The following is a 14,336-nucleotide window of genomic DNA, read 5'->3' on the forward strand; positions in this document are numbered from 1 at the left end:
ATTAAACCATACTTGTTTAAACCCTTACTTTATCCTCAAAAATACACCCTATTTTTTCTTTTTTGTTTTTTAAAATCAATAAAGTCTAAGTCAAAATTGAGTCAAGTCATTAAAATAAATAAATGGTTTAATTTACAGCGCTTGGTCAAGAAAGGAAGGACGGTTAATCAAAGACAATACATTTGTTCAAATACTCCTTTTTGACAAACCAATCAGTCGGAAAAGAAAATCTAAGAAGATAATGGCGTCTCAAGAAGAAGTTAAGACGTGGCCAACCTAACTAAATTGATGAAGAGTACGGCTCTTCAAATCGATGACCCTGTGAGACAACAACAAATGGAACTCATACAAGAAAGCTTGAGAAAATATGTAATGACTATAGATTCCAAGGCATTAGCTTACAAGGGGTCTCAGTGGACAGGGAACTTCTTCCGCAGAAGTTCAATGCCAGTGACATCCCTAGGTTCAAGGCAACAGATAATCCTTACTTCCACTTAAGAGCGTTCGAGACAATAATGAACTTTAAGGGGATAGATAAGGAAATTTTTCATTCACTCTTCTCTTTATCACTCGAAACCGTTTGTCAACAATGGCTCTTTTCCCTTGACAAGGAGCAAAGCTCTACTTGGGATGCCAATTGTAAACACTTTCATTGATAGATACAAATGTAATATTCAAGTTGAAACTGATGGGAAATAGAGATACTTAAACAAAAAGAGAATGAAGGCTTTACTTCTTTCTTTAATAAGTAGAGGGAAACCTCTGCTAAGATGATTGAGGTACCTATTGAAAAGGAATCTGTGAGATTGTTCATAAAGAATCTCCAGGAAAAATATTCCAAACATCTTAAGAATCAAAGTAACTTGAATACTTTCAAGGCCGTCTATGACATTGGAATTAATATTAAAGACGACCTTGCAAAGCAAAAAGCTGCTAACACTAACAACAACAGTTGCTGGAAAGGAAACAAGAATGACAATCCTCTTCTTCCAAAACCACCCACTCAAATAATGTTAGCACCTCTAATCTGAATGAAGTCCTCGCCATGAATAATCAAGGAAAAAAGAAACCATTTAGGAGAAACTTTACTCCTATTGGTATGAGTTATGACACCGCATTTGACCGTCTGCATGCAAAAGGTCTTATAACTCCTATTCGACCATTTGGGGATCCACCAGTCGAAAAGAGAACGACTAATTGGAACCCCAATGCACACTGCAAATATCATCAAGGTAGGGGCCATCTTAATGAGAATTGGTGGAAGCTAAAGGAAGCTATCCAAGACTTGATCGATAACAATAAACTCCCTGTGCCTCCTGCAAGCAAGAAGCCAAACATCTACACCACTTTCTGGATCCTTGGCTATCTAAAAGTTGTGTTGATCCTTCATCTCTAATCAAACCATTCGAAGAAACTCATGCCCTTGAAGAAGAAGAAGAAGTATTCTTCGACGCCATGAGTGAACCGTCCCCAATGCAACAACCGCCCACTAAAGAAGATATGTTGCTCCTCGTATATTTGGTAGAGAAAATGATAGGCATGTGTAGAAGAGTTCTTGAACGCACAGAACAAGAACAAAATAAACATGTCAATAAAGAGGTAACACCTACTATGAATAAACCATTCTCTCTTCAAGTAGCCAAAACACCTAAAAGGAGTTATAAGCCCTACACTCCAATTGGGACCACCTATGCGAATATGTTCAAAATGCTCTCCGAGAATGGCAAGATTAAACCTCTCGAACCAAGACCATTTGAATCATTAAATTCTACTGTCAATATCATCAGTCAGGGACACACAATAGAACACTGTTTTAAATTTAAGGATTTAATCCAGAAATAAGGAATATCCTCAGTATAATATTATGTTACATATTTTGTACCAATATACGACAAAAATAAAATATAGTTAGCATATTAAAATCAAATCATAATATTCAAATAATAAAATAAGATACAATATTTTTTTTAAATTATCATTTATATAAATAATATTCATATAAGTCATAACAATTTTCATTTTAAGGTCATATTATCTATACTACAACATAGAGGTGTAATATATTGTTCTTCAAAATGGCATTCACTATGATATCTGAGATCATTCCTCTTAATTAATCACGGAGAATAAAAGTTTGAATTGTGTGACTATTGTACCAACCTGACTATTCTGATCAAATTTAAAAAAAAAAAAAAAAATTAACTCACTTGAGTTAATTTTAGTTGATAAGAAGGTACAATATTATAGGTTTATAACAATTTTCTTCTTTTAGATTTGTTTACTTTTTTGTAATATGTATACTTATAAATTATAATGCAAAACTGATTTTGATATGATAATGTTTAAACACAAGGATCTAAGAAACAAGCAACTATCAAAGAATCATTCATGCGACGGTTTAAAGGTCTTGTGAAAGAAGGCGCTTCTCGTATTATCTCTAGGTTCGGAGTTATTATACTATACTGGTAAACATTTGGCTACTAGCCATGCCTATAAAGGGAACTTCTACTTCCTCAATATGTATTTGAATTTGTGTCCTTCAACAAAATCCTTAAACAACAGGTCAATGTGGTGATTTTAGTAGGTACGCACGATACATCATATCAATTTATTAACCATTTTTGTTTACATAAATTTCATATATTTTAATCAAATAATATTTTTGTAAAATAATTATAGATCTTATCAGATAGCTTACTGGCATGGGCAATCTTATCAATATTTCAAAAACTGATACCCCAAAGGCCCAAATTACAAATTGACAATTGAGCTAGAAGACTTGCAGTAAGTAATTCGAATCAGCCTATAATAATTGAATTTTTTATTTTTGTTATTATACATGTAAGGCACTAACTTTTTTTTTTTTTTTTTTTTTTGACATGCACTAACTTATATAATGGAATTTTATATAAATATTAGAACTCTTTTTTATTTGTTGACTTCAATTACATTTATCTTGCATTTTGTAGCAAAAACAAGCTGACTTTTTCATTGTTCGGAAAATATGCTGAATAACTTTTGGAGTATACTACTAAAGATGACATATTGTAATTTGCTAAGATTAAGTGTATTAGAGGTGATATTTTTATTAAATATTTATTTATATATTTAAATTATAGTAATTTTCGTCCAAATTTAATAATTGTATTAATCAAATCACCTTGATCATAACTTTTCTAGATGAAGTTTAATAATTGTATTAATCAAACCACAATTCTATATAAACTTTAATTTAATTTTATAATATGTAATGATATACATACTCCATATTTATGTTTTTGTAGGAATGGCCCACCGTTGTATGTGATAATGAAGTCCCTAATGTATCCTTATTCACTCCAACAAAAAGACCTCTTGATGATGCTACAAATGTTGGGATTGATGATGAAACAAGTTTGACACAACGCTATACTAACAAAAAGAAGGTCGTGGTTAAGATTGAAGATAATACCAACAATGGATAATTTTTAGCTACTTATAATGTTTTTTTATAATAATACTATTAGGACCTCTTAATAATGTTAACATTTTGAATACAAAATAAATTATCTACATTATTAGTTTTTCAATGACTATAATATATGGAGTGTTTATTTGAACGGTTTTATCTTAATAATATGATAATCTCATTAATTTTATATCATCTATTTCGTATTAATAGTATGATATCTTGAATATGATAATCAATTAATATATAGTATATATTATATTCCTTAACCATGTGAGACACTATGATTATGAGCCATAATTTTTTGATATATAATTGACATTAATTGCATAGTACATCAGCATATATATGAAGATGTTTTTTTTTAATAATTTTATTTAATATTTTTTTATTTATTTTTGTAAAAAAATTTATAAAGTATAGTTTTAAAGGTAGGTTTTTTTTTTTCCTATCTATATTCCTTTTTCCAATTTATAATAACTACAACACTTTTACTTTTGCACTATTTATATGCTAAATTTGACCATACCTTTTACCAACATAAAAAAAAAGGAAAAAAAAGGAAAAGAAAGAAAAAAAAGCCTGTAGCCATGTAAAATATATTTGGATTGGGATTTATTTATATTATTATTTTACTAATAAAGCTGGACATTAGCATGTTTGTCAATTAAAATGTTGCAGTTAATATGAAACGGTGAGATTATTCAATAAAAAATGAAATATTCTAAGTATCTTATTCTACATACAAACTATGTATCTACATACAATATAATATAAAAAAGGTTTGAAAATTCACAAAATATTCTATACATATGCACATGCAAGTTGAAGTAAGAAATTATCAAAAAAATATTTCCGGGCCTGTTCTAATGAGTTGAACTAAACATAACTGAATATAGCTAAAATGAATTGTTTATGAGGGAAGGAAATTAAGAACTAAACTGAACTGAACTGAATTGAATTGATTGGAGCTAAACTAAAAGTAAGCTGAAGAGAACAGACCCTTAGTATATATAAATAATATAAAATGTACATAAGGATAAAAAAAAATCATAGAGCTTATTCTGATTTACTGAACTGAACTGATTTTAGCAGAACTGAACTGAATAGAGCCGAAATGAATATTTTATGAGAGTAGGAAATTAGGAACTGAACTGATTTGAGCTGAACTGAACTGAAATTAATCTGAAGTGAATATGCCCTTAGTAAAAAAATATATAAAAATACACTTTAATAATCTCAACTATGAGAGTTTTACTTTTAATAATCCCAACTAAGGTTTATTATCTAATAATCCTAACTATGGGGGTAGTTTGCCTACAATAGTCCCAACCGGTCAACACTAAGTCAATGACCTGTTATAACATGTTTCCATGGCACGTGTCATCACGTGATTGGTCCAAATTTAAAAAAAAAAAACTAAAAAAATAAAGGGTTTTTCTAAGCTATGCCCCCCCCCCCAAGTTCTTCGATTTCTAAGTTGTACCCATGCTTTTTCAAAGTTATAAGTTGTGCCCTCTACCTCACGATATTTTATTAACAATACCCTTTGACAGTCATATCCGTTAACGAAAGTTAAGTTATTTTATCAATAATGGTATCGTGGTGTTATTAATTTGACACGTGTCCCGTTCTTATTGGTTTAACACTTTAAAAAAATTTAAAAATCAGAAAATAAAATAATAAACAAAAAAGGTTATTGTTAACGTCAAAGGTTGTTGTTAATAAAAATTAGTGAGGTTGAGGGCACAGCTTAGACGTTTGAAAAAGCATGGACACAACTTAGAAACTGAAGAAGTTTGGGGGCATAACTTAGAAAAACCCAAATAAAATCTCAGCCACCCCTTTACCACCGTGAAACCCTAACCCCCCACCTCCTAACCTCGTCGGCCACCACCTTATTGCCACCGAAACCAACCGGTTGGTGAACCCAGACCCCCAAAACCCCCAGCTGCGTGAATCCAGACCCCTAAAATTACCAGCCCAGCCAACCACGACCCTTAAAACCATCGGCCCGCGCTAACCTCCACCCCCAAAAACACCAGCCGTGCAAACTCCTAAGAGCAAGATTAGCCCTAAGTCTTAAGACTATACATGACATCAGCAAATCACTTATAAATTGTCTTAAGATAAGACTTCACAACATTTATGCATTTATGATTTAAAGTCTTAACAAAGTCTTAAATGGAGTCTTGAAAATTCAAGACCCAACTTAAGACTCAGTTCATACTTTATACATTATATTTTGCCCATATACGTATACTAAAGCACACTTTTTTTAAATCTAATTGCAATTGACTGTTGTATTTATTTTTATTGATTAAATTGTATGTTATATTATAAAGTACGGAGTATTCCTTTATTTGCTAATTTTCTTGTATTTTAATCCAACGTATTCTATTATTTGCTATTATTTTAATCAACAAATTTAAATTATAAGAAAATGTAAATTTTTCGGCTATGGTATTATATATATATATATATATATATATATATATATATATATATATATATATATATATATATATATATATATATATATATATATCACGAAATTTCATTATTATTTATAATTTTATCTATTAGTGGTTTAATATTATTTTTCAAATATGTGCCTATGTAAGATACATAACTTATGACACCATTGTAAATTATACGAAAATAAAAATAGTATGTATATTTGAGAAATCTTAAATAAGTCTGAGGAATGAAGATCTTAATTAAGTTGAATCTTATAAAATCTTAACATAATTATAAAAATATTAAAAATTATTAAAATCTGATGTGGCATGGGAAAAAAATCTTAAGACAAGATAGGGCTAATCTTGCTCTAACCCCCAAAATCACCATCCTAGCCAACGACGACCCCTAAAACCACCAGCTGCGCGAACCTTGACCCTCAAAACCACCATCCCAATTCGAGTTTTTAGGGTCGGGGTTGGTTGGGAGGTTATTTCGGGGGTCGAGGGAAGGTAAGACAGGGTCGTCCCGCCGGTGTAGGTGGATATGGGGGGTGGCCGCCGGTTTCCGGCAAGGTTAAGGGTGCGGTTTAGGGTTTGATGGTGGGGATAAGGTGGCTAGGAAATTTTGGGATTTTTTTTTTTAATTTTCTATATGTTTTTATTTTATTTATAAAAAAAATTAGACCACTCTCGTATTGACATGTGGCTATTACAATAAAATTACAAAAAAAAAAAAACTCTTTCAACAGGTTACCGGCCATTGGGACTATTTGTGGCAAACATACCCAATCGTTAGGATTATTAGATAATAAATCTTAGTTGGGATTATTAAAAGTAAACTGCTCATAATTGACATTATTTAAGTGCATTTTTCCTAAGAAAATATCAAAATGACATCATATATGGTTATTCGTATGAAGTTAATTATGTAATAGATCCAAAGAAAATTAGTAATATTTAATACAAAATATTATCTGAAAAAAAAAAAAAGGAGAAAGATAAAAAATCTAGGATTTCTTTTTTCTTTTTTTTTTTTTTTTTTTTAAAAAAAACAAGGTCTACGATATCTTAAAACCTAAGATAATTTTCTAACAAAAAAATTAAGGACTATCCTAAGTATACCATTTTCATAAAAAAATTCATATAAAAATTAAAAATAAAATTTAAAGGTAAGTTATTAAGTACCAAATATCTTATAAAAAGTAATATGTTACAAATAGCATGGATACATGCAATTAAATTAATCAATTACATTATGCTAAAGGCGAATATGAAGGGACACTTGGAAATATAATATTGTAGACACCCAAATGTGTCTCCCCAAAATCAAACCCTGTGATAAATACCTTTCATGTCATTTGATTGTCGAACAAAGCGAAAGTGTGAAAAGTCTAGTGATGAGGATGTTTTTTATTAAAATATTTCTTCTTTCTGTTTTTGAAAATATTTATTTTCTTACCTTATTTTTGAAAAACGTGCATTCTAGTTTAGTTTGGTCCATGATAAGGGTCCAATAATGGTGTAGTTGGATAGGGTTTGAAAAGACCTTTCCAATGATATATTATAAGCCCAATTCCGATGAATAAGGAGGAAGTTATGACCAAAATACTAAACTGGGCCCGGTGTGGTTTCTATATGCGGCCCAATGATCTATGGAAGAGCCTATTATTAATTATCATTACTAAAACTATTAGGATTGATTATAGTCTTCTAGAATACTCTAGAAGGTTCTTTTAAATACTAATGGAGTTAGGATTGATGATTATGTTTCAAAGAGTTTGAAATTGAATAAAACTACTCTTTTTAAGAATCCTTATTTTGTACGAAATGTAATATATTCATATTTAATTTTGTGCCTCATAATATTTATCCAAATTTTATATGGTTGGATAGATCTTGAAATTATCTTTCCAATGATATATTATAATATTAAATCCGAGCTATAACGAAAAAGATATGAATGAGACATGAAACTCTATCCAAAACCGACACTCTTCCACTATTTCGGTCATATATTTTTATCTACAAAATATTTTAATCTGATTTTAATTGGGTTGGAAAGTAGACTTCAAGATCTTTCCAACGACATATTATATGCCTTATTTGGACTTCCAAATCAAAAGATATGATAGAAACAAAACGCGTGAAACTGATTATTAGCGCCTGGCGCTAATTGCCAGCGTTGGCGCTAATCAAGTTTTATTTGTGTCAGAACTCTGTTTCGATTTTTTATCTTTTTGGCTGATTTTCTTTATAAATAGCGTTCTAAAAATTCCGTTTTAAATCATTAATTCTCATCAATTCTTATTCTTTCTAATTCTCATAAACTCTCATCAAGAAATTCTTGCTTCTCTCTCTCTTTCTAAACCAACCCTTTTTACAAACATAATTCCTCATACATTAGCACTATAAACACCTAGCATAATTCGAAGTTGCCTTCGCCCTAGTCGTGAAAGGTTTAATTTCTGAGGGTTTGGTCCCAAATCTCTCTTTTAATTATTTAGTTTAATTGTTGTTTTATATTTTCCATGAAGTTACTAACGTGTGTATTTTGTTATTAGAAAGAGGTACGAGACATCCAAGTAAGTGCTTTAATTGATTTATTGATATTATGATGTAGAAATCATGTCTAGGTTGTTATCATAATTCCTAGTATCATGTTAGGATGTTTTCCTTAATTTGATGTTTAGGGTGACAATAATAAATTCCTAGTATCATGTCTAGGGTAACTTTAATATCAAGTATGATTAAAAGTATGATGCCTTTTATTTTCTTCCTAATATTCATGTTAGTATCATGTTAGGGCTAAAGATTTGATTTTTATTGCTTAGTGACATGCTAGGGTTTGTTATTAATCTTGTTAGTATCATGCCTAGGGTCTTGCTATTATTATGCTTTAACATGATTATTATGATTATGATTATTATAATTATTATTATGATGATTATTATTATGATTATTTTGATTATGATTATTATAATTGTTATATTGTTTGTTATTATGTTGCTTGATTTTTATTGTTATTGCTTGATCACGTCTTTTAATGCATGTTTAAAGGGAATTGGTATTTGTAATCACGCTTAATAAGATAATTAATAATCTTGTTTAGGGTTAATTTGATTATAATTCAAGTGATCGTCAATAATAGATTTATTTGTGCATTAATATTCAACCAACATAGATAAACAGGTTTAGGGTAAACTTATTGATTGCATGTTAGTCAGAAAGCGCACATGAATACGATCAGAATAAAGTAGAGGCCTATTATTAGGGCAGGTTCAATCTCTTTTAGGTTGGATTTGTACCTTCATCCCCGAACCCTATTTGGTTCAAGACCTTATGGAGTTGACGATCTCTTGGATCGTTAAGGGGTGTAACCTTCACCTCGTGAACGGTTTACAAGTTCCTAAAAAAACTTGTTGGCGACTCTTTTGCTCTATCTTCTTTCCCTTGGACGCCACCGTACTTTAGTGTATGATCACAGTGGGGTTCAAGTTAGGGATTAATGCTTGAAATATTCCCTACAAATATAAAGAGTTTTCCCTCCAAAACAACTTACTAAAAAAACCTTATTTTTAGATTTGTATCTAAATTTTGACTATTGATTTGTACAAAATCTAAAAGAAGCTTCTTTAAATATCACATTGCCCATAAGAACTATTACATATTTAATTATTTTATTTCATATATATACTCCTATCATACTATTTTTATTTATTTTTTTGAAACAATACATTTCATACTTTTTTTTTTTTTGAAGAAATATATTTCATAATTTTAAATACGGAGTTATACTTTTTTGATAAAATTTATTGTTGTTAAAGTTATTTGAAAACCGTGCATTGTACGAGGTTTAATCTAGTAAAGTTATTAATTATCATCCTTAAATATCTTTTATTCATTCCATTTGTCTATACTATATATTTACGTTGTATATTCAATCAATTGTTGGTTGTACGATTATTATGTGATGTATTTTTGCACAACGTATAGGAAAATATACACAACTATACAAATATAAGATGTAAGGTTATTATTATGTCTATATATTTGGTGATTGTAATTAGTAAATAGATATTAGGGTGTTAGCTATTGAATCGATTAATACGAGTATACGACAATAAAATTTTAGTTTTGATTCGTTGTACGGGCTATAGGAAACGAATTTTCTTGTATAGAACATAATTTATTCATTTTCAATTAATAAAATAACAATTAAAAAATAAAAGTGAATAAAACAAAAGAAATACAAACAACATAAAAAAAAAATATTTATATAAAATTTCTTAATTTTACTATTGACCATATTTGTCGGTGAATTACATTTTAATAATTAATTTGTTAATGTTAATAATTTTATTTTTACTAAATGAATTTTTTTTCCTATGATATTAGAATTTTGATTTTAAGACCGTGCATCGCACGGGCACTATACTAGTTCATAATAAATTTCCTGCAATGTATACACTCTTTAAAACACCTTTAAACCTTCTAAAACATACTCAAAAATATTAAAATTATCTACTTTTATTCCCAATTAATAAGTAATTAAAATACCTTCAAGAAAACTTAATTCCAGCCTCTACATAAAAATTCCAACATTATAAAAACTCTTAAACTCGCTATAATTTAGTTTAAAATCATTAGTTTCAATCAACTGCTGTTAAATTTCATCAATAAACATCAATTAAGAAACTTAAGATTTATCAATTTTGGGCTTTTATTTTAATCCAAAAACTAAATCTAAAAATTATGTGAATTAAACATCATTAAAAACATTCACTACAACAAATTAACACTTGTCTCCCTATGGTGGAGTCGTTATTTTTTATTAGTTTAGTTGTTTGTTTGCGTTTAGGGTTTGTTTGTGTGTTAGGGTTTATTAAAAAGTAATCATCTTTTGCCCTATTGTCAGTTCCTTGGTAAAGATTTGTTCGGGATCACAACAGTTGTCAAGTTTTCGAATGCGTTCAAGCGAATCAAATGAAAATCATCCTTACGCCTACAACAAATCGTTATTCTGTCTCTCCAAAAAGGCTCTATATTTCAGCTATGTGTGCGAGAGCTGTACCACAGTGCAAGATCTTTTCAACGATCGTAGCTTTGATGAAGGAAACCTTAGTTTGATTCAATTTTATGTATTTGTTAATTTAGATTTCATTTGTACATGCCGGATGGCTTTTTATTAATGAATTGATTTGTTTCAAAAAAAAAATAAAATAACAATTGTGCCACGAATTATGCCACCGGAAAATGTAGTCAACCAAAAAACTTAAAATGACAACAAAAGTTTATGCCATGTGAAATGTGAAAACAAAAATCGTGGCAAATTAAAACTTGTGTCATGACTATATTTCTTTCCTGTGGCAAATTGACACTTGTGCCACGCGAGATATTTTATTCTCGTGGAAATCCAATACTTTGCCACAAATACTTATATTCTAGTGGCGATCAAGCACTTGTGCCATGGGAATTTATTTTCGTCATGACATTAATATTTATTTCCAAGGAAAACATATACTTACAATAATACAAACCAATAACATTGTGTTTAAGGAAAATAAAATTAGACTAATATTATGAATCTTAAGACATAAAAAAAAATTCGTGGTTAAATGTACAATTAGCTTAAACCATGAAATTGACCCGGAAAAAGTCATCACTTTCTCTCTCTAAGTTGAGAGCACCTCTCTCTAGGTTGAGAGTTTTCTCACTTCACGTGAGTTTCCCCTTCCAAACCCTAACCCTATAATATTCCTCCTTCGACTCCACGAAAGAACTTCCTAGCTTCTTGGCTTTTTCTTGGTTAATGGCACATGCAAAAACTTTTCAGACATTTTATCCAAAAATCTTTCCAAAACCTTTCACCTTCTCTAAGCTCTTCTTGCTCCCCCGATTGAATGCTGCCTTAAGCCCATCAAAGGGGATTTTAAGTCTAATTGGGGAAGTTATCTCTGGTGCAATCGAGGCAGGGACACTTGTTTCCCATGCACTTGGTTTGTGGTTTTTGATCTTCCAGTTTCGGCAGTATAGGAAGGCACTTATTGCTCTTCTTCTGTCCATCTCATCCCTCTGAATATTCTATTCTCCTTCTCTTCTGCCTTTTATTCTCTGTCTTCTTTGCCATGGAGAATAATCATAACCCCCCTCCAAATGAAAACACAAATCAACCACATAGAATGGGTGTTCTGATCTCACCCCCACCCAACTTTAATGCTCTTGGAGTAATTAATTTCAACAGATTCATTGGAATTTTTATTGGCCCAAATCCCCCAACTGTCACCTTCGTCCAACACATTATCAATCAAAGGTGGACCTCCAGGGGTCATGTTCGGGTCCACCAAACTGGGGATTACTTTCTCTTTGAATGTTTAGTCCCTAGTGACATGGATAGCCTTCTCCGACAGTACACTACTACCTTTGATGGTAGGTGTAGGGAATATTTCAAGCATTACTTCAAACTTGAACCCCACTGTGATCATACACTAAAGTACGGTGGCGTCCAAAGGGAAGGAAGCTAGAGCAAAAGAGTCGCCAACAAGTTTTAGGAACTTGTAAACCGTTCACGAGGTGAAGGTTACACCCCTTAACGATCCAAGAGATCGTTAAATCCAATAGGTCTGGAACCATAACTGGTAGTTCGGAGATGAAGGTACAAATCTAACCTAAAAGAGATTAAACCTACCCTAATAATAGGCCTCTACTTTATTCTGATCGTATTCATGTGCGCTTTCTGATTAACATGCAATCAATAGGTTTACCCTAAACTTGTTTATCTATGTTGGTTGAATATTAATGCACAAATAAATCTATTATTGGAGATCACTTGAGTTATAATCAAATTAACCCTACACAAGATTAATTTTTTTTTTGAAATAAGGTAAAATTATATTAACACCAAGAAAAGAATTACACCAAAACAAGGCCCCAACAAAGGGCACAGCTGAGAACCAAAAACTGCAACATACTGCAGAAACAAAAAACAAGCAAAACTACAAACAAAATACAACTAGGGACAACAAGACTCCAGCAGCAAAAGCTAACTGATTAAGCATCTAGACCACTCCCTATTTCTCTTACTCGTTTTCTTAGGCATTACCACACTAATTCTATGATAGATATCCCACAGCAGCTTCTTCATCACATGCTGAGGACTTTGCAGACAGAGATCCCACACAGCCTTGTTCCTCTGCTGCCAAACAGAATACAACAACCCAGCATAGCAGCTCTGAATCACTTGTCTTCTAAATCTTCCTGTAATAGTTTTCAACTTGTCATTGCAACTCTCCAGAGTAATAGGGTCACAATTATACCCAGTTACCTTGTCAATGATCCTGCAGCATTCCTTAGTGTACTGACACTCAAAGAACAAATGCTCAACTGTTTCATCAAACGGTCCACACAAAGGACAATCAGAAGCATCAATAATGCCTAATCTAGCCAATATTGCTCTGACTCTGATTCTTCTCCACACAATCATCCAACTAGTAAAGTTGTGTCTTGGAATATTCATTCTATTCCAAACCCAGTTACACCAAGGCACATCCTGCTGCTCTTCTTTCAACCACTTATAACCACTAGCAACTGTGTAATCTTATTAATTATCTTATTAAGTGTGATTACAAGTACAAATTCTCTTTAAACATGCATTAAAGGTGTAATCAAGCAATGAATACATCAAACAACATAATAATCATAATAATCATTATTATAACAATTATAATCATAAATCACAAAAATAATCATAATCATGTTAAAGCATAATAATAGCAAGATCCTAGGCATGATACTAACAAGATTAATAACAAACCCTAGCATGTCACTAAACATTAAAGATCAAAGCTTTAGCCCTAACATGATACCAACATAAATATTAGGAAGAGAATAGGAAGCATCGCATGAAACACAATTGTCATATTTGATATTAGAAATTATAGTTGTTACCCTAAACATGATGCTAGGAAGATCAAAACACCCTAAACATGATTTCTATATCATAATAACAATAAATCAATTAAAGCACTTACTTGGATGCCTCGTACCTCTTTCTAAAGACAAAATACACACGTTAGTAACTTCAAGAAAAATAATAAACGAACAATTAAATTAAATAATTGAAAGAAAATTTGGACCAAACCCTCAGAAATTAAAACCTTTCACGTCTAGGGCGAAGGCAACTTTGAATTGGGCTAGGTGTTTCTAGATCTTGTGAATGCGTAATTTTGTATGCAAAATCTAGTTTAGCAAAGAGAGAGAGAGAGAGAGAGAGAGAGAGAGAGAGAGAGAGAGAGTAATCAAGAGAATCTTGAAGAAAGAGAGAATTAAGAATTAGAGAGTTGATTGTTATTGATAGTTGTTGATGATTGAAAACAGAATTTTAGGAGGCTATTTATAGAGAAAATCAGTCGAATGGATAAAAAAACGAA

General features: G+C 31.0%; 1 protein-coding gene across 1 annotated transcript; it reads right to left on the reverse strand.

The window, feature by feature from the left end:
- Positions 1-12,796: 12,796 nt before the first annotated feature.
- LOC145557441 (uncharacterized) lies at positions 12,797-13,423 on the reverse strand. Its single transcript, XM_081618625.1, has 2 exons — positions 13,010-13,423; positions 12,797-12,877 (listed from the first exon to the last, which is right to left on the reverse strand). The coding sequence occupies exons 1-2, from the start codon at positions 13,421-13,423 to the stop codon at positions 12,797-12,799; spliced, it is 495 nt and encodes a 164-aa protein (XP_081474751.1).
- Between the last annotated feature and the right edge of the window lie 913 nt (positions 13,424-14,336).

The sequence above is a fragment of the Chenopodium album genome, chromosome 9 (genome assembly GCF_948465745.1).
Source record: "Chenopodium album chromosome 9, dcCheAlbu1.1, whole genome shotgun sequence".
In the NCBI taxonomy this organism is placed as follows: domain Eukaryota; kingdom Viridiplantae; phylum Streptophyta; class Magnoliopsida; order Caryophyllales; family Amaranthaceae; genus Chenopodium; species Chenopodium album.

Coding starts and splice junctions, on each gene's coding strand:
- LOC145557441 (XM_081618625.1), bottom strand. CDS start 13,423: ATGAATATTCCAAGACACAACTTTACTAGTTGGATGATTGTGTGGAGA. Junction 12,878..13,009: donor TCTATCATAGAATTAGTGTG/GTAATGCCTAAG, acceptor TTGTTTCTGCAG/TATGTTGCAGTTTTTGGTTC.